Genomic DNA, 20,213 nt, shown 5'->3' on the forward strand with positions numbered 1-20,213 from the left:
CAAGTGACAGGAGAAAGAAGGAAAGAGGGAAGGGAAGGGAAGGGAAGGGAAGGGAAGGGAAGGGAAGGGAAGGGAAGGGAAGGGAAGGGAAGGGAAGGGAAGGGAAGGGAAGGGAAGGGAAGGAGCCTATACCATTCAGGGTACGAGGAAAGAGAAAATATTCAAAATGGATTATTAAAGAGAGTTTAGCAAAGTGATTCTCTAACAAAGTATGGGCAGGGTTTGGGAAATTAATCGGATGTGTAGACTCCAGGGCCAACCAACAGTGAGTCACACCATCCCCAGGGAGCAGGGAGCCACATCATCCCCAGGCCTGAAGACAAGAGGAGGGAATAGTTACCGTGGGGGGGGGGGGGGGCAGCTGTATGGACAGCTTTGCCTGACAGGAGCTGTGACCTTCAGGACAGGCATGCAAGCCACTCCTCAGTGACCCAGCAGGAAGGAATCAGCAGGGCAAGATACCCTGACCTCACTTGTGCACCTTCCTTCCAATCTCCTAGGTGTGCTGAAGGAACTGAATCCAAGTCGGAGCCTAAGGGCAAAGGGCCTCCAGATGCAGGCCCAGATTGCCTCACAGCATGAAGGAGGGCAGAAAAAGTGGAGAGGGTAACTGGAGAGGCAAGCTGAAAATATCCCACCCAGTCCCTGAATATCCAACCATGGGACATGATGTAATACACTGCAAGACAGCAGTACAATGGGTTGTCATCCAGTTTTTTTTTTTTTAACAAGTTAAATCTGTACCTTGACTTTAAAATAATTCACAGGTCCAAGTGCAAAACGATTCTATTGTTGCAAAAGCAAAAAAAGAATACTATATGTAATACATGTATTATTATGTTCTTGTGTGAGCAAGAGAAAGGTCTAGAAGGGTATACACCAAATTATTCACAGTGGAAATGGCAGGGGGAAAGGATGCAGGTTGAAGAGGTATGGAAAACTTGGTAACTTCTGCCTTTCTCTTTCTCTACTATTTATTTATATTACTCCACTAGTTGTACAAAGTATATGACGTTTTATAACTTCTACTAGGAGTTTAATAAAGAAAATTATAGTGGAAAAAGAATAAGGTGACAGATGTGGTCCAGGTGACAGCAAGAATATGCGGCAGAAACTGCAGGGCATGCTGTGGAAGAAAGTTAGAATCAACTCAGCAATGAAAGGTGAAGGGAAAATGATGTGTCTAAGCGGACTAAAGTTTCAGGGCAAGGTGGCCAGGAAAGACTCGTGAATAAAAATGGAGAACAGAAAAGAGAGTAACAAAGTTGAGGCACAAGAGTATAAATAATAATTCTGACCCAATGACCCAGCAATTGCACTACTGGGCATTTACCCCAAAGATACAGATGTAGTGAAACGACAGGACACCTGCACCCCAATGTTCACAGCAGCAATGTCCCCAGTAGCCAAATTGTGGGTGGAGCCACGATGTCCTTGAATGGATAAAGATGTGGGCTGTATAGACAATGGAATATTACTCAGCCATCAGAAAAGACGAATACCCACCATTTACTTCGAATGGATGGAACTGGAAGGTATTATGCTGAGTGAAACACGTCAATCGAAGAAAGACAATCGTCATATGATTTCACTCATATGCAGAATATAAGAAATAGTGAAAGGGACCAAAAGGGAAAGGAGGGAAACTGAGTGGGGGAAAATTAGGGAGGAAGATAAACCATGAGAGACTCCTAACTCTGGGAAACAAAGAGTTGCAGAAGTGAATGTGGGTGGGGGGTGGGGTAACTGGGTGACAGGCACTGAGGAGGGCACTTGGGATGAGCACCGGGTGTTATACTCTATGTTGGCAAATTGAATTTAAATAAAATATTTTTAAAAACAATAATGTTGAGATGCTGGTCAACCGCACAGCCCTGAGGCAAACAGCTGGACATGTGGGCCTGTGATTTAGGAGGATAGGCAGGGATCAACAATCGGACTTGAGTTAATGCCATCCTAAAAGGCAACAATGGATAACAGAGAGACTCCTGGAATGGGGGTCAGGAGCTCTGGATTCTGGTCTTAGCCCTGTGACCCTGAGCAAAGCTCTTGGCCTCTCTGAGCCGCCATCCAATAAGTCATACTCACTTCCTCTTTTAGAAGTAGACTCCTCTTTGATCATTTCTAATTGGCAGGTGGCTTTGACGGGGCCTTTAGAGTGACAGGGAAGCCTAGTGAATTCCCAGCCTACTGCCTGTCAGGAACAAGAAACTCTTTCACCGAATATGAAAGGCAGCCAAATGCAACTCCCAGGGGAGGAGTGCGGGCTCAGGCCTCGAAATGTGTGAGCGGCACCTTCAAATGACAGGCAACTGGTCCCCATCTATTTGTGGAGGCCACAAGGATTTTTCTCCAAATCTGACCTTATACTTTTAAGATGGGCGGGGCTGCCTGGGGATTGTGGTTCTAGGCACATAACCACTGGCTTATGCAACTTCCCCAAACCGGTTCTGTGGTGGATGCGTTAGGAGAGCGTACAGCTGTGATGTTCCAGCTCACACAAAGTCGCTGCAGAAAGGGCCCCAGGAGAGAGATCGGAGGAGGGAGGGACCATCTCCAAGACCACAGACACCCCCCCTGTTTGTCCCGCCTTGGAGCCCAGACATCAGAGACTAGGTCTGTACGGTAGCACAAAGAGGGGCCTCATCATTTGTTCTGTAGCTCAAGAACTTAGACGGTGAATGAGTGCCAGACGGAATGGTGGGAAGGGGAAGGGCAAGATGAAGAAAATGACATCCACCCCAAAGGACTAAAGTGAGGAGTGAGCCCAAATTCTGGTGCATAGTAGGTGCTCAATAAATGCAGGTTTCTTTACAGACTAGGACACAGGTCTCTGGTCAGTATTTCTCACTTGGATGCAGGCCCACTCTCCTCTATCCCTGAAAAGTAGCTTGACACTGCATTTCTTTTTAGTGTGTGTGTGTGTGTGTGTGTGTGTGTGTATACAAACTACCTTCCTACCCAAACACTTTTCAAATAATATGGCGAGCTAAGACGACGGACCAGTTCACTCTTTTTTCTGGCTCTTTATTGACACAATTAGCGGAGAGTGGTAATAACTGAATCTCTTGCTCAGTCTTCTATCTGCCCAGAAACCTGCAAACCCACAGCTCTGTTTTCATTTGACAAACAAGTGGTTATGAAAGAAGTGGCCATTTTTTTTTACTCTTGGACCTCAAACTTCTCCAAGTTATACTGACAGGGAAAAGTGCAGATGCTCTGAGGACAAGGACTTTGAGAGGTCAGGTGAATGTTGAATGAAATGATCCCTTGAAATAAATACAAGTGAGCCAGGATGCCTGGGTGGCTCAATGGTTGAGCGTCTGCCTTCAGCTCAGGGTGTGATCCTCGGGTCCTGGGATCGAGTCCTGCATCAGGCTCCCTGCATGGAGCCTACTTCTCTCTCTGCCTAGGTCTCTGCCTCTCTCTGTGTCTCTCATGAATAAATAAATAAAATCTTAAATAAATAAATAAATGCAGCTGGGCCTCCATTTAAAAATTATCAGAACTCAAAAATGAGATCAGCAGGCTGTTAATTCTATAACAAAAGGTCTCTTCACACAATAGATACCTCCCAGAATATATTTAAGACTACCTTCAGTTTGCAAGTATCACACTGAAATCACAGGACTGGATTCCCTCCTCATGCCTGAAGGCCTGCAGACTCCATCCCTACCTGCAAAGCCTTGACATCCCTTCTCTGCTTCATATGCACTGCTTCACATCCTATGATTGTAACACCAGCAGAACAATCTTTTGAAATAATCCCCAAGCAGCCCTTTCTTTTATGGCCTTTCTCTGCTCAGAAATGTTTCAAAAAGTGCTATGAGGACTGACGTTTAGAGTTGCAGGTGTTTGATGCATACCCAAGCAAGATGTGCATTGTGACATGTATTCAATGGTGTCTAAAAACCCAGCAAACAAGTTACAACTTTTGCAAGCCCCTCCCAGCGGGCTCAGAGGGAGCAAATGTCCATCCCTGTGTTACCACTTTTGTCCCTGTTCTCAAATATTTTCACTTTCATTCACTGCTCCATTCATCCATAGTTAGACTGAGCCAGGCCTGAGTGATGCAGTGGGGAAGGACACAGACATGGTCCCTATCACCATGAAGCAGATGGTTCAGGAGCTTTCTGAGAACCCGGTTTCCTTGACACCTGTTCTCTCCAAGCCACTGACCCCAAGGAAAGCACATCGAGTAAAGGAGCAGTGAGCCTTTTCATTCACAGATTCATTTACCCATTCATTCCGTCATTTAATGTTTATAAATGCCTCCTGTTCACAGCACTAGGCATACAACATGAACAAAATACATTCCCTGCCATTGTACTGTAGTGCTTGGCAAAACAAAGACTAAGTAAGCTAACTAAATTAGTAGGGTAATGGCAACAGTGATGAGTGGAATTCAGATAGAGGGCAAGGGGATAGCAGAGGCTTAGAAGAGCCTGAAACTGCTTCTGATGAGGTTTCTAAAGAAGGCATGTCTAAGAAGCTTTCAGCTGGACAGAACTCTGGATGATCTGAGGGGGCAAGCCAAATAAAGAACGGCTCTTAGGAAAGATTGCTCCCCACTCCCAGGGAGCAGCTAGCAGCAAGCACTGCAACTCTGAGCTGGAGACGGGCACATCCAAGGGCACACGGGAAAAGAGGATGGCTGATGCAAATCACTGAGGAGCAGTGGCAGGGCTGGGAGTCCAGAGAGAAGGACAGTCGGGGCCAGGCTACGTGGACTCTTGAGAGCCATCATCCATTTCATTCCAAGTGCAACAGATGTTTGAGCAGGGGAGCAGCTTGATCTGATTTACATTTTTAAAGGATCCCCCGGGCCGTGCACAAAGAGGATGACCTACGTGTAGGCAAAGTGGAAGCACAAATATTAATTAGGGGGTTGCAATAAGTCAAGGGAGGCTTGAGCTAGGGCTGGAGAGAGTGATGAGAAAGAGTGACAAGTGGTTGGATTGAGATTTGACTCTAAAGGCAGAACCAACAAAGGTGCACAGCTAGTCTGTGGCTGAGCTGAGCCTTAACTCCAATATCCACTGAAAACAAACCCTAACCACAGCCTAACTTGATTGAGCCTTCTTAGTAATAAAGCCCAAGCAACTTTAACCTCTACATCTAGGCACTGATAGATTGCACCAAACAGGAAGGATGGAGCTGAAAGACAGCCATTTACATTCAATACTTAAAGCATATCATGTTTCCCATATGATAAGCTTTGGGTTTACCAGCAGCTCAAATTAATTTGAATTTTTTTTTTTTTTTTTTTTTTTTTAGTTGACTGTATATTTAGCAGGCCTTCCTATTGCAAACACTTCAAAAATATGTCCTTATAAAATCCTGGCATAGGTAGTTTCCAAATCTGCTCATGTTACAGATGTATACGTCTGGATTCCTGTTCTAGCAAATGTCACCCAGTGTGGGTAAGTCCATCATTCCAAACCGTAATTCTTCACTATGGATAGCTGTTCATTTCAACACATGAAGGTCTAAGTCACTGGGAAGACTTTGTAGTGACATTCAAATAGCTTGATTATCTTTTAAAATTTCCCTGAACTGGGGGGTGAGCACTGAGGTGGGCACCTGATGGGATGAGCACTGGGTGTTATTCTATATGTTGGCAAATTGAACACCAATAAAAAATAAATTTATTATTTAAAAATAAAATAAAATAAAATAAAATAAAATAAAATAAAATAAAATAAAATAAAATAAAATAAAATAAAATAAAATAAATAAAATTTCCCTGATCTCTGCATTTTTCCTAAAATCAGGGGCCAAATATTTTCTGTCCAATCCATTAAGTGGATTCTTAATGTCAAGTCATTGACTCTGGAGTACATGTTTTCTCCTTTCTAACTTTAAACAACTAGAGATTGTTTCAGTGTCACACAATCACACTGGTGGTGACACAGATCTGATTAACTTCTTGTCAGACAAGGAGAACTGGGAGCTCACTCCACCAGCTAGTTACAATGGAACTTTAGATAAGCTAACCTCATGACTCTGTTTCTTCATCTGTAAAGTGGAGCTATAAATAATTATAATCTGGATGTAAGGGTGGAATGAGATGTCATATATAAAATTACGACTAAAAATCAGCCAGTATGGGCTCTGACATGGCCTCATGTCTTACATTATTTATTTGGGTCTCCCTTTTCTGTTCACTGAGAACTTCCCAAGTTTGAAGATTTGAATTTTTAAATGCCTTTGTCCTTAACTTCTCCCTGGACTGGTGTACTAGGGATACCATAACAAAGTACCATAGACTGAGTATCTTAAATAGCAGATATTTGTTTTCTCATAGTCGGGGAAACTGGAAGTTCTAGATCAAGGTGTTGGCAGGGTTGGTTTCCCCTGGGGCCTCTCTCCTTTTTTTTTTTTTGTTTTACATTTTATTTATTCATGAGAGACACAGAGAGAGGGAGAGAGAGGCAGAGACACAGGCAGAGGGAGAAGCAGGCTCCATGCAGGGATGCCCGACGTGGGACTCGATCCCGGGACTTCAGGATCACGCCCTGGGCTGAAGGCGGGCGCCAAACCGCTGAGCCACCCAGGGATCCCTGGGGCCTCTCTCCTTGACTTGCAGATGGCCTACTCCTCCCTGTGTCTGCAGATGGGCTTGTTCCGTGACTCCATCCTAATCTCTTTTTATAGAGCCAATCACAATGGATTAGGGCCCATTCCAATGACCTCATTTACCTCAATCAGGTCTGTAAAGGCCCTATTGCCAAATCCAGCCACATTCAGAAGTATTAGGGGTTAGGACCTCAGCACGTGAACTCTGAGGGGACAAATTCAGCCAATAAGAGACCCTCAAGCTCCCCCACCTCAAAAAAAAGGGGGGGAGGTGGGGGTAAGAAAAACATCGAACTAGAGCAAGGAAAACAAGTTCTATGCTTTTTTTCCTTAATTATTTTGCTGTGTGACCTTTGGCAAATTATTTTCTCTCTTTGGCCCACGTTTTCTTAATCATTAAAATGAGGGGGTTGGAATAATGGATCCCTTATTTCTCTTCCTGCCCTCAACTGAGCAAAGTGAAGTATTTCCCAGAATTTCTCACATCAGAAAGGGTCTGAGATGGACCACGCCATGAAGGAACTGAAATAAAAACAAAACGAAACATACCTTCTTTGTGGAATCAACCCAGGATGAAGTCTCTAGAAGCAGAAGATTACATCCAATTGCTCTAAGACCTTCTAAGTTGTTTATGCCCTCTCTCTCTGTAAGGCCATAATTTAAACCAATTTAGTTGGATAAACCAGAAACCCCAAGCTGAATTTATCAATATCCCCAAACAAAGTAATCTCATCAAGATTTGGGACACAAATTGGCTTTGAGGGAAAGAGTGTATGATTTCAAATAAAGGTCTCCTTGAAAGAATTAAGGGGAAAAAGTTTTAAAAACAAACATACATACACAGAGAGAATGTAAAATTAAAACCAGCTTCCAAGCTCATAGGTTAAGCCATTAAGGAGATGGGAGAAAGAGCTGGGCATGTTTCCTCTCCAGCTTTGTAGCTCGGGTCCCAGGACACTGTGTACCTCTGCAAATGTCAACAGCCTCAGCGAGTCAGACAGGCAAGCAAGGGTGGACCTGAGAAAACCAACATGCTCACTCAAGAGCAAAAGAAGAGAGAGGAAAAGCAAAGGTCTCCACGGAAAATGGCACAAGTGCCAAAGCGATGGTAAGAATATAGGATGAAGATGAAAAACAGTGGGTTTCAAATCTATAGTCTGGCAATCTTGAGCTGAGCAACTTGGGGCAAGTTAGCCTCTCACCCTGTGATAGCTTTTAATATAACTTCACTTAGAGAAGAGCAACTGAAAACAAATACATCATTTCGTTTTTGTCATTAATATCAATACCTCAGAAACAAATAAAAATTCAAACAAAATGGGATTCATTTAACCAGATCCCCAAGCACTGAGATAATATGTGGGTTTTTCAAAATGCGTTAGGGAAAGATATTTGAAACATGGAAAGATGTCATAATATATTGTGGAACAGAGAGTAGGACATAAAACAACACGAACGCTATGTGGTACCATTTTAATAAATGGCATATACCGTCTTAAGAAAAAGTTCTAAATGGGTATATTCATAAAATTTCAAATGGCTGTCTCTGGTTAATTTCAGTAGAGTTTATTTGTATTGTCCTCATTTTATTTTGGTAAATTTTTCTACAACCCTCATGCTGTTTTTTGTATTTGGGAGGAAAAATTCCTACTTAATTTTAAATTCTCAGTGCCCTACAATAAACCAGACAGAAGAAGCCCTAATTAATTCAGCCCCACTTGCATCTCTGTTTCCTTGCCTGTCTAGACTAAAGCACTCTGTAAGGGAATTTTGACTCTATCAATCTCACAGAGCTACAGTTAAACAAAACCTCAGCAGAATCTTGCTTTGGATTTATTGAGAAGCCAGGGAGGGTCCTGTGGGGTATGCAATGAGAAGGACGCATCAAATCCATGTTAAGAAGAAACCCTGGGGGTGCCTAGGTGGCTCAGTTGGTTAAGTGTCTGCCTTCTGCTCGGGTCACAATCCCAGCGCTGGGGTCTTTGCTCAGTAGAGAGCCTGCTTCCCCCTCTTTGCCTCCTGCTCCCCCTGCTTGTTCTCTCCCTCTCTCGGTCAATAAATAAAAAATCTTAAAAATAAAAAAAAAAAGGAAGAAGCAGAAGAAAAAGCCCTCATTGGTATTTCTATTTATTGATGCAAAATAGCCTCCGTGGCTAAGAGTGGTGGCTTCCTCCCTAGCAAGTTGGACCTGCAAGTACAATTGTGTGGAGCTGCTCTGGCCCTGCTGGGAAGTGAGGCTGCCTGTAATGGGAAGGCTGGAGAGCCTCCGGGACCACAGTCACAGCTCATGCAGAGGAGAGCACCAAATGGCTGTTTTCTGCACCTCCCATAACCCCAACTACTCATGCTTCATAGGAAACAGGTGCAGGGAAGGCCTTAACCCTGGACCTGAGCTAAGTGAACTCCAATCTGAAAGAGTGTCTCATGACCCTGGAAGTGGAAGAAGGTAAAAGAAGACAGAATTTAAGGTAGCTCCCATAGCAGTTAAGCAAGTGAGGGGAGTCGGTCCGAATTTTGGTCCCACCTCAGAAGGCTTGTGTGATCCTAGGCAAGTATTTTGATCTAGGTTCTCTCCACAATAAAACGGCAGGACCGAGTCGGGAATCCATCTACCTACTAAACAGTTTTGAGGATTACATGAGATAACGAATAAAAAGCACTTATCACAAGATATGATAAATATCTGTTATTGTTATTAGTTGTAGCAGTAGCTACTAATAGTATTAGTATTACTAATTACTAATTACTACTAATTACTACTAAGTAGTAGTTTCATTGTAAACTAATCTCCCTGCTGTGTTCCAGACAAGAGATGCTCCAGGGACAAGCATTGCTCGATCCAGAGCCAATGGTCAATACTCGCCACAAAATCAAAAAAGAGCCAAATGCTATTATTATACTTGATTATGTTATACATGACATTTTCTAATACATACTTTATTTCAAGTGCTTTCTGATCTGAGATTTTAGGTTCCATGAATATATTTTATTTGCCTGCTCTTATAAATGTTCCTCTTCAAAGGACCTAGTGACTATTATTACCCAAAGATTATTGAGACCATAAACCATATGGTTTACAGCCAGGGATGAAACTTGGCAAAATGTGCTTGAAGTTTAACTGCCCTCACCCATCAAAGCAAAAAAATGAACTTCAGAATAAATGCTAATAACAGGAAGAGCTCCAAACATAAGCCCAGAGAAAGCTGACAGATGCAGTGGAGTAAGAGACTAGAAATCTTTGAGTAAACACACACACAAGCATAAAAACATTCCATCTAAATGACCAACCCTAATAGGGAAGCAAGAAAGACCTATGGGTTGCTCCTTCACAAAGCTTTCTAAAAAGTAGGGTTTCCTGTACAAATGCAGACTGTCCTATCTAGCTGCTGCTATTAACTCCAATGGCTTGTGGTTTCTATGCAAAGGCAGAAAGGCCTCAATTCACATCTATGTTGGATCCTGGTTCAAAAAGTCATGGTGACAATTTTCTCTATTTGAAAGGAGACATAAAGGTCTCTTTCCTGTAAACCATTTTCTGGAAGAGAAACAACGGGTCTGTTTGCAAGCAAGAAGTACCCAGGCAAGCCCTGAGACAGGCGGAGAATGGGGTCAGATGCAGGATTTGGAAAAGGGGGTGGAGGGGAGGTCTAAGACGAGAGAAGTGCAAGTGAGGGCCAGGCTCCCTTGGCCCCAGTCAGGTCCTAGAGTACAGCTGACCCTGCTTGTTCTGCTGATGTGCTGTCCTTTTTCTCTTGCTCAGGGATCCTGTGCTGGCTTCTTAGAACCAGGCCTTCTTTCTTAAAAGTTAATATTCAAGACAGCTAGGGCACCTGGGTGGCTCAGTGGTTGAGCATCTGCCTTCAGCTCAAGGTATGATCCTGGGGTCTTGGGAGTGAGTCTCACATCAAGCTCCCTGCGGGAAACCTGCTTCTCCCCTGCTTGTGTCTCTGACACTCTCTCTCTCTGCGTCTCTCATGAATAAATAAAATCTTTTTTTAAAAAAAGGAAATTTAATATTCAAGACAGCTGTCAGTGAAAGGACAATGTACAAGCACAAACGCACGCACATGTTCTGATCATCTTCTGCCTTGAAACTATTCCTGCAAAGTAAGTGTTGCACCCATTCATTCAACAAATATTTACAGAAGGCTTAATATATTCCAGCCAAAGACAAAGTACTGGAGATTCAGTGGTAACAAAATCCAAACCATACCTACCTCATGGGGTATCCATGGCATTATCTGGCCTCGGGGGAAGGGTTATTTTCCATGGGATGGAAGCTGCCATACCTAAAATATTGGTATGAGCACCTGAAAAGAGTTTGGTGGAGCATATACAGACTAGGGGCTGTTTTCTGCTGGGTGCCTGTTTACCTGACCAGTATAGACTTGGGGCCATTTGTTCCCTTTGTGCCCTTATCGTTGATAGCCTTGTCCAAAAGAGGGGCTGTATGTGCCAAGCAAAGAAATCGTGGTCTTATTTTAATAAACTCATTTGAATTAATAACAACGTGCTGCTGAGGAAAGGACATTATTACATTTCTCTTGGAGTCTATTAGCCAAGTATACCCTCTGAATGAGAAAAAAAGGCTGGGATTTCAAGTGTAAAAAGCAGCCAAAGACCCTTAGACCCAACACAGATGTGAGCTGGTTCCACTGAGTTTAAGCCACCAAGGACCGCTCTGCTCTGACTTTCTTCTCATGGAGTTCTCTTCCTTTGATGCCCTCATTTGACTGATGCAGAATGGAGAAGGAAAATAAGGGTTTGCCCAAAGTCACCCATAATTTAGAGGCAAGGGCAGGCCTGAACCACAGCATGCTGACACTCCGTGCAGGGCTGTCTTCCCCTGTGTCAAAGAACAAGAGGGCTCCTTTGCTCTAGGAACCAGCAGAACTCCTCTCTTAAAAAGTCGAATCTCACTTTATCCTGCATATCTCATTGTTCAGTGCTTCCCAGGAAAAAGAGAGAGAGAGAGACTCATTAAGCCAGGAGAAATGTGTCCTTGAATTCCAGATGTCCCCAGTAGGCTCCTCCTCAACCATTTCTAAAGCGGAGCTCCCCCATCTGGCTTAGAGTGCTGGGCGTGTCCTGTGCTTCTGGAGCCCAACGGGAACAGAGAGCTTGGCTCCTTCTAGGTCTGGGAAGCGGACAGGGACAGCGACCATGAAGGGGCCTTGGGCCCAGATCTGTACTTACACAGGGCAGGAAAACAGCATCTGCGTTTCCACACTGCACTCATACATGCATCTGGGCAAAAGCCAGAAGCTAAGTCAGACAGCTGGCAAAGCAAAGCATGAACCACTGTGAGGAGGGGAGGCACTCAGTTGTTGCTGCAGTGATGACGTGATCAGTTTGGCCAGATCATCCCCACGCTGTCCACCCTGAGAAGCCCGCATTTGTGCGCTAACAGGTGTGGGCGGCTGGAGGTGATGGGGGTGGGGAAAACCACCGGTGGGTATGGAAGGACAGGCTGCCTTCCTGCCTTCAAAACTAACTCACCTCTGGAGGATTCAGTCCCAGGATCTTGCTTTCTCAACTGTGCACCTTTAGTCAAGTTAGTAAAACTCTTGCAGGCTCTATCCAGAGCACAAAAATGGTAGTTAATCGTTGCAGCTCCAGGAGATGCTACGAGTCAAGTGAGGCAATCCATGTAGTTTGTGCTAAGCCACTCAATACGTGGTAGCTATTAACAGCTCCACTATGCTTCGTTCCATCTTTCTAACCACTGAGATCCCTACAATCTAATTAACAGAAGAGAGTTCCTCAAGAGAAGTTGGATTTTTTTCAAAGATTTCATTTATTTATTTGAGAGAGAGAAAGAGAGAAAGCGCACACATGAGCAGGAAAAGGAGCAGAGGGAGAAAGACAAGCAGACTCCGTGCTGAGAATGGAACCAGAAGTAGGGCTCGATCTCGCTGAGGCCCCGAGATCATGACCTGAGCCAGAAATCAAGGGTCAGATACTGAACGGATAAAGCCACTTGGAGCCCTAGAGATTTTGTTTTGTTTTGTTTTAAGATTTTATTTATTTATTCATTAAAGACAGAGAGAGAGAGAGAGGCAGAGACACAGGCAGAGGGAGAAGCAGGCTCTGTTCAGGGAGCCTGAGGTAGGACTCCATCTCGGGACCCTGGCATCACGACCTGAGCCAAAGGCAGACCCTCAACCACTGAGCCATCCAGGTGCCCCAAGAGAAGTTGTTTTTATAAGTAGACTCCACATGGAGACTAAGACCAAAGAGGCCAAACTGAGGAGCCCATCCTATCCCACCACACAGTTTTTTTGGTCTATCTCGTATATTGAAATACACACATATACTCAGTTTGATGAAAGAAATTTCACAACAAAAGAGTGTACAAATAGAAAATAGCCTATTTCTCTGGGTTGTCCAGGGTCTTTCACATTTGTTTCTGAAGGGCCCATAGAAAATGGAAGCAAAGGTAAAATGAAACACTGATTTGAGAAGGGAGTAACTGGGAAGCCGGTCAGGCTTCCTATTAACATTCATCATAGGAGGTGATGACATATTCAAATTTCCAGTCCCCTTATGATTAGGAGCACTGATTTAATAAAAAAAAGACACAGATTTATATCCTAGGGAGACATTCCTACTGGCGTAAACAATTTGTGACTTTTCAAATGTAATAAGCAAAAGCAAATAGTTCTATAAAATATGTCAACAGGTAAAGAACAGAGGGCCCATTAGGATATGAAGGTTTTTTTTGTTCTTTTTCAAATTCAATGCTATTTTTTTTTTCCTGAGGAGAAAGGGAAGAGAAAAAGCTACTAAACAGGGAGTCATGAAGAGATTGCTAGAAAGGGTAATCCTAACCTGGGTCACTTTAGCCTTCAAGCTAATAAGGATTGAAAAAACGACCCAGTGTAAGAAAAATGCCCTTTATTTAAGTTAAAAGAAAATCTCTACATCAAAGTCCAAAGTCCTCTATTAGATCGTGAGAAATGAATGAGAAGCCTACTTTTGAGGAACGCTGCAATATAACTGAAGCAAGAAAAAAAATAAGAAGAGCTCTTATATAACATTGCATTAATTTTTGTTTTTGAGAACTTGTGTTCAAAAAATAGCTTCCTAAGTAGCTTCTTCCTACCCCAGACCCTTATCATGTCTTCCTCCTCATTAATTTCCACATTCCAGAGTGGTTGGTATTTTATAAATAAATTAGTGTTGCAGCACCTGGGGGTGCTCAGTGGTTGAGCAACTGCCTTTGGCTCAGAGTGTGATTCCGGGGTCCTAGGATCGAGCCCCACATCTGGGTCCTTTGCTCAGTAGAGAGCCTGCTTCTCCCTCTGCCTATGTCTCTGCCTCTCTCTCTCTCTCTCTCTCTCATGAATAAATACATAAAATCTTACCAAAAAAAAAAATGAGTGTTTACCATTTTGAAGATATCAGAGCTCACACACCACTACAGGGTCACTACCTTCATGGAGGCCTTTCAACAGCCCTCCCACAATGAGATAAGCAGGGAGATTTTCATCTATAAGCTGACAGTTCTACCCCATAAATTGGAATTCTCTGAGGAAATCTATTCCTCTAGAATTCCCCCAAATGTCCAGCCAGCTCCATCATAGCTACTAACAGGCAGAGCTGTCTAGACACCTAAGGCACTTTGCTTATGCTTCAGAAAGAAGAGTAACAAGCCAGGGGTGCCAGGGTGGGTTAAGCCCACGACTCTTCATTTGGCTCAGCTCATGATCTCAGCGTCATGAGATTGAGCCTTGTGTGGGGCTCCATGGGCAGCTCAGAATCTGCTTGGGATTCTCTCTCTCCCTCTGCACACGCCCCCCCCCCACCCAAATAAATAAATAAATAAATAAATCTAGAAAGAAAGAAAGAAAGAAAGAAAGAAAGAAAGAAAGAAAGAAAGAAAGAAAGCAAAGGGGGATCCCTGGGTGGCTCAGTGGTTTAGCACCTGCCTTCGGCCCAGGACATGAACCTAGAGCCCCAGGATCGAGTCCCACGTCGGGCTTCCTGCATGGAGCCTGCTTCTCCCTCCTCCTATGTCTCTGCCTCTCTTTCTCTCTCTCTCTGTGGGTGTCTCTCATGAATAAATAAATAAAATCCTTAAAAAAATAAAAATTAAAAAATAAATCTAATTTTAAAAAAAAGAAAGAAAGAAAGCGAAAAAGAAAGAAAGGAATAACCTGGCTGAGGATCACCACATAGCTGCTCAAAATACAAGTAAAAAATGAACACCCTGGGCAGTGCCTGGGCTGAGATTTCCATGATCAGATATCTAAGATGCTTCCCATTCCTAACTTTTACTCTGGAATTTCCCTACCAAGATGCCTTACACGGATAGAAGTGACTGTGGACAACTCCATCTCTTTTGGTCTCCTAAACACTAGTCCTCCAACCCCTAATGCTAGCTCCTAGACTAAAGTGACACCTCTGGAAGCAAGAAGACACAGAGGCTGGGGTAGGATTGCACTCACGCCCTCTCCTGCTTCTTGGCCACCTCTAGACCCCCTGCCCAGCCACTGCATAAGGCCCCATCCCTTCCCCTCGGGAATAAAAACTTCCCATGGCACCCACAACGCTCACGATCACACCCTTCAAATGGGACCACGGCACCCTGATGATGCGCCCTGGAAAAGAACTCCCCACGTTGGGTTCCTGCCTGAGGATGTGTATTCTGGGAATTCCCAAACATCACACATGTACAGCCCAACCTCCAATGCAGCCGAGATGCACCATCTGCAAGATAATATTTACGGAAATCCAATTACCGTTTGCATAAAGCCAATTTTTTGTGATGTATCTCCCAGAGGGAATTCTGGAACTCCTTATCCACACCTTCCAAATCTCTGCTGCATGTGCCTCTGGGAGGCAGCAGCTGTACCAGGACAGCTGAAGCTGGGAAGCCAGAGAAGTCTGGGTTTATTTCCAGCTTTGCCCCAAAATTCTCGCTGGGTAATGCTGGATAACTAACCTCACCTATCTGTGCTTCGGTTTCCTTACAATGGTTTTTTGCGGAGACTCTGACAAGAGAATACACATAAAGCACTGCAACCTGTTAGCTCCCCACCACTCAGCTTCAGGTGGTAGCATGCCAGAGGACCACAAGGACTGTAACTCCCCTAACTTTCTGCCTGCAGAACTGTTATGCTAGCTGCCATCCCCCCAAAACGCTATTTATATCTATTTAATAAAAAGAAAGTACGAGACACCATGTTAAGGGATCTGTTGACAGTGGCGGGAAAAACAGGCTTCCCAGATCCTACCAGAACTGCTTGGAGAGTGCAGAGTCTTTCCTCTACACCATCTGCCTTACTAACACCACCTCAGAGTGATGGCAGAAGCAGAAACACCAAAAAAGAGTGTGGTGGCGAAGGACATCCATTTTAATTTCAATCAGGTGTGTAGGTTTGGGTCCTGCCTCCAACACTTACTCAACCTCTGATCCTGGGCAAATGCATTTGATTTTCTATGGATTTCGGGTGGGAGGGCTTGGGTTATTTTTTTTTTCTGGATCTATAAACTGGGGATAACTATAGTACCTTTCAGAGAGCATTGAATCAAGGGTCAAAACGAGACAATACGTGTAACGCACATAGCACAATACCTGATACAAAATAAACACTCAGTAGGTGTGAGCTATTCTTACTTGGAACAATTTTTTATTCAGGTATTGATTTAACCGACAACCATGAAACATCTGCATTCTAGAAACTATGCTGGACAGTGGAGACAGAGGTGAACGGCAGCACAGGGTCCCTGCTCTGATTTGCTGAACCACCCTGAACTGCCAGCCCGATGTTTAGAAGCAAGGGCAGGTATGGAGGTGGACCAGACCGGCCATGCACCTGAGAAAGAACAATAAGATGTGAGGCCCGAGACACTCACAGAGAAAGCCCTGGCCAATTCTACCCATGACAGAGAAATCCCTCTCTCCAAGAAACCAATAAACATAGGTTAGTAAGAAGGCTTTGATCTCAGGAGGGAGGCAAAACGAGGTGGCAAGAAAAACAAAAACAAAGAAAGCCTCACTGGGGTCCCCAAATTGTGGCAGAGGGTGGTGTCTGGGGAGGCAAAAGGTATCCAGCAAGAAAGACTGCCCCCATCGATCCTCAGGTTCTAGTGACATTTTAGCTACTGGGTGGGGCAGCCTTCACAGAAAGGAATACAGAGAGGCTAGAAAACTTAATTCAAATTCCATAATCTTATCATTTAAAAGAATATGCTAGAACTAAGAGTAGGGCATATCTGTTCCATTTAAATCTTTAATGACATTTTCTATGTAGGTATATCTGTGTCCATATTTTAATGTTTTTAATTGTATCGAGGAAGAGTATTTGAACCCTTATAGTATGTAGGTAACTACAATCATCTATAGACATGCAAACATGCAAAAATAATTGAACCAAGAATAGAACTCTTGTTCACAGAAATACAAACACAAAGCCTGAGGAAAATCTACAAATGGAGTCCTTGCCCCCAAAGACCAATACCCACCCTCCTGCCATGCTCCTCTGCTCCCCGCAACCCCAGACCCCTTTCAACAAGGTGAATATGAGGAAGAAATTCACAACCACTGTCCATTCTTGTCACAGTTGCTGGAGACACACAGCCCCGGCTTCAAGGCAGAGGCAGCTATGCAGCACCACGCCCCATGCACAGAGAGAAAGGATGCAAGCCGCACAGAACACGAAGGAGGCACCCCAGGGAAGAGCATCCAAACAGGAACAAAAGGGAACCCCTGGCAAACCTGGCTCTAGGATCAGGGCACAGACACATTTATGGGGGCTTCGAAGGCAAGTGATCAATCAGGGCCAGATTTCTCTGGCTTTCCTGAAAGGTGGCCTAAGTGATACCTATAAGAATGGGCGTGGCCCTCAGTGCCATATCACAGCCTGAGTCCATAAGAAGAACCTTGCAATGCTCAGACTAGAAAGAAAAAAAACAAGCTTTTCTCTGCTTATCCCAAACAGGGGGACTGGCAAATGTATCCTCGAGGTAAGGCAAGTGGCATAAGTGCAGCATACTTCACACATGTAATAGCATGAGCGCCGGGGTTCATCCCTCCCCCGTTAGAGAAATAGTATAAAAATTGGGCTTTTGTCTCAGTCTTTTTTCTTTCTAACAATACCTTCCACAGCTCTCTGCAAAGACAACTGGCGCTCCGAGACTACTGTGCATTGTAAAAGATCCACTATGTATCTTCAATAACGTGAAGTCGATGATATCACAAAGCGATAAAGGAGGATATGTTTACACCTGACACCTTTACCTGGCAAAAGGATCCCTACCCATCCCCACTACCCTTTCTCCCAGTATTCATTCCCTAAGACCAGGTGGACAGCAGGGAGGGGTGGGGTGCCCTTGTGTGGGGTGAAGGTCAGGTGCATGAAAACACAGCATGCTTCAATAGAAATAAACCACTTGAGAATAAAGTGCAGTAGAGGCAAAAACAGCTTCGTCCTGCCTACAGGGGTAAGGTCCTGCATTGGTGATCTGGAGCACACGGGGCGTTCCACACATAGCGGAGCAAGTGCAAACACACGCACGCCCACAGCAAAACCTGGTGGATCCCTGGTAAATTAACTACAGGAGCAGGTACAGCTCTGCCCTAGGGCAGCTGCAGAGCCTCCCAGGGGCCAGCTGATCACTTCCTTTGTTCGCCTTGCAAAGATGGAGTAGCCACCCATTCCCCCGCTACACACGCGCGCACACACACAGACACACACACTACACACACACACACTGCACACACACCCCCATTCACTACAGACAAAGCACAACCATACTGCTTCATGCCAAACTACCAAATGTCAATGTTTCTCGTCACTGCTGTCTTGCCCCCTACCACCGCCACCCCTTTCCGGGGGGGATGCCCATCCCAGCCTGTCGCGCGCCCTTCCACTCAGGGGCATGGTTTCTGCGCATCCCGGAGAAATCCCGAGCGGGGGCGCGGTGTTTTGCAGCCGCGAGCTGCCGGGTGAAGGTGCGGCTGCTGTACCGGATCCCGGATCCCGGCTCGTCCGCGGGTCCCCGCCCGAGGCGCCCGCCCGGGGCATTTGACCCCGGCCGCCGGCGGGCGCTCGCTCTTGCACACAATGGCATTAGGACGTGTCCTGCACACAGCGTGCGCCTGCGACCCCGAACCAAGATCTGCTCTTAAAACTCAGCCTTTTCTTGGGAGGAGATGGGGGGGGGGGGGATGACATGAAAGATGTAAAATGCACCGAGGGCAAAACAAAACAAAAGTTGCTCATTCCCGCCGCACCGCGTTAGAGGTCCAGTCCGCACCCTGACGTCCCGACACATGCACGGGGGCGGCCGCAGGCAGGACGGCGGCCAAGGTGCGGGGCGAGGGTCCGGGCCGCCCGCCCCCGTCGCGGCGCGGGAGGCAGAGCGCGGGCGAGCAGCTGGGAGAGGGGCGCGGCCCGGCCGCCGGCCCCGGGAGCTGTCACCCCTGCACACCCCGCCGCGGCCAACGAGCCTGAAACAAAAAGCCGAGGCCGCCTGGGGCGGCGCACAGGGGCTCCCCGGGCGGCGCGGGGTCCGGCAGGGCCCGGGGCTATTTGGAAACTACCGGCGGGGGGCGGGGGGCGGGGGCGGACACCTAACCCGGGGTTCCCGGCGCCGCTCCTCGGTTTCCTCTTTGTCTTGCTCCCCCCGAAGGCCGGGGTCCCGCGTGCGGGGCGCCCCACTCACCGTGATCCGCGGGATGTTCTTCTTGCCTTGGTAGGACATGGTGGCGGCGGCGGCGGCGGCGGCGGCTCCCGCTCGGCTGCGGCTCCCGCTCGGCTGCGGCTCCCGCTCGGCTGCGGCTGCGGCTGCGGCTGCGGCTGCGGCTCCCGCCCGGCTCCGGCTCCCGCGCCCGCGCCCGCGCCCGTCGGCAGCGCGCAGCGCCCGAGATCAGGTGGAGCGAGTGGTGCGCTGGCCGCGCCGCCGCCCCCCGCGCCTCCGCCCCCCTCGCGGCTCCCGCGGCGGCTGCCGGAGACAATAGTAAATCTCCCCGGCCCCCCTTCACCCCGACCCCCCCGCCACACACACCCTCCTCCGCTCGCGTTCACGCCCGGGCTTTTTTTTTTTTTTCCTTTCCCTCTCTGGCCGTGCCAGCTGGGACCCCGCAAGACCAGAATGGCTGCTCCGCGACTCCTCCCTCTTCTCTCTTATCCCTATTGATTTTCCTCTTTGCATCTGCCTCACCCACTTTTTCTTTTTCTTCCTTTTTGTGTGTGTGTGTGTGTGACTTCGAGAGTGCGGCGGCGCCAGCCCGCTCACGGCCACCAGGGGGCGCGAGGGACTTTTCGGGGCGGGGATGCTGCAGTCCCGGGGGCCGCCCCCCCGCCCCCGCCCCCGCCCCCGGCCCCGCCCGGCCCCGCGGGCCGAGCCCCTGGCCGGTGTCGCACCCTCCCCACCCCCCTCCCGGGCCCGGGAGGGCTCCCGGCCGCCCGCCGGGGCCGCTGTGGTCCGCTCCGCGCGGGCCGCGGGCTGCAGGCGGCGGCGGCGCCTTTGTTCGGGCCGAGGGCCGCGCGCCGCCTCCGCTGCGGTGTAGCGGGCCCGCACCTGTGCCCCCGCCCGCCCCCGCCCGCCCCCGCCCGTCCGGCCCCGGCGCTGCGCGTCGCATCGGGGCGCGGGTAAAGCAACCACCAACCTCGCTGGGCGGCGGG

The 20,213-nt window shown here is 46.9% G+C and overlaps 1 protein-coding gene across 4 annotated transcripts in view; it reads right to left on the reverse strand.

Moving 5' to 3' along the window:
• Positions 1-20,213, reverse strand: part of DPYSL3 (dihydropyrimidinase like 3) — a 119,629-nt gene that overhangs the window by 42,475 nt on the left and 56,941 nt on the right. Inside the window, exon 1 of one of the 4 annotated variants that reach the window (XM_077897776.1) lies at positions 19,594-19,765. The exons of 1 other annotated variant lie outside the window; for it this stretch is intronic. In XM_077897776.1, the coding sequence (XP_077753902.1) occupies positions 19,594-19,740 (147 nt within the window). In that variant the 5' untranslated portion in view covers positions 19,741-19,765. Of the gene's footprint in view, positions 1-3,676; positions 3,725-19,251; positions 19,397-19,593; positions 19,766-20,213 lie in introns of those variants that run through there. 2 more of the 4 variants (XM_077897778.1, XM_077897779.1) reach the window with 2 other exon arrangements.

Source organism: Canis aureus, chromosome 5 (assembly GCF_053574225.1).
Source record: "Canis aureus isolate CA01 chromosome 5, VMU_Caureus_v.1.0, whole genome shotgun sequence".
Classification (NCBI taxonomy): Eukaryota; Metazoa; Chordata; class Mammalia; order Carnivora; family Canidae; genus Canis; species Canis aureus.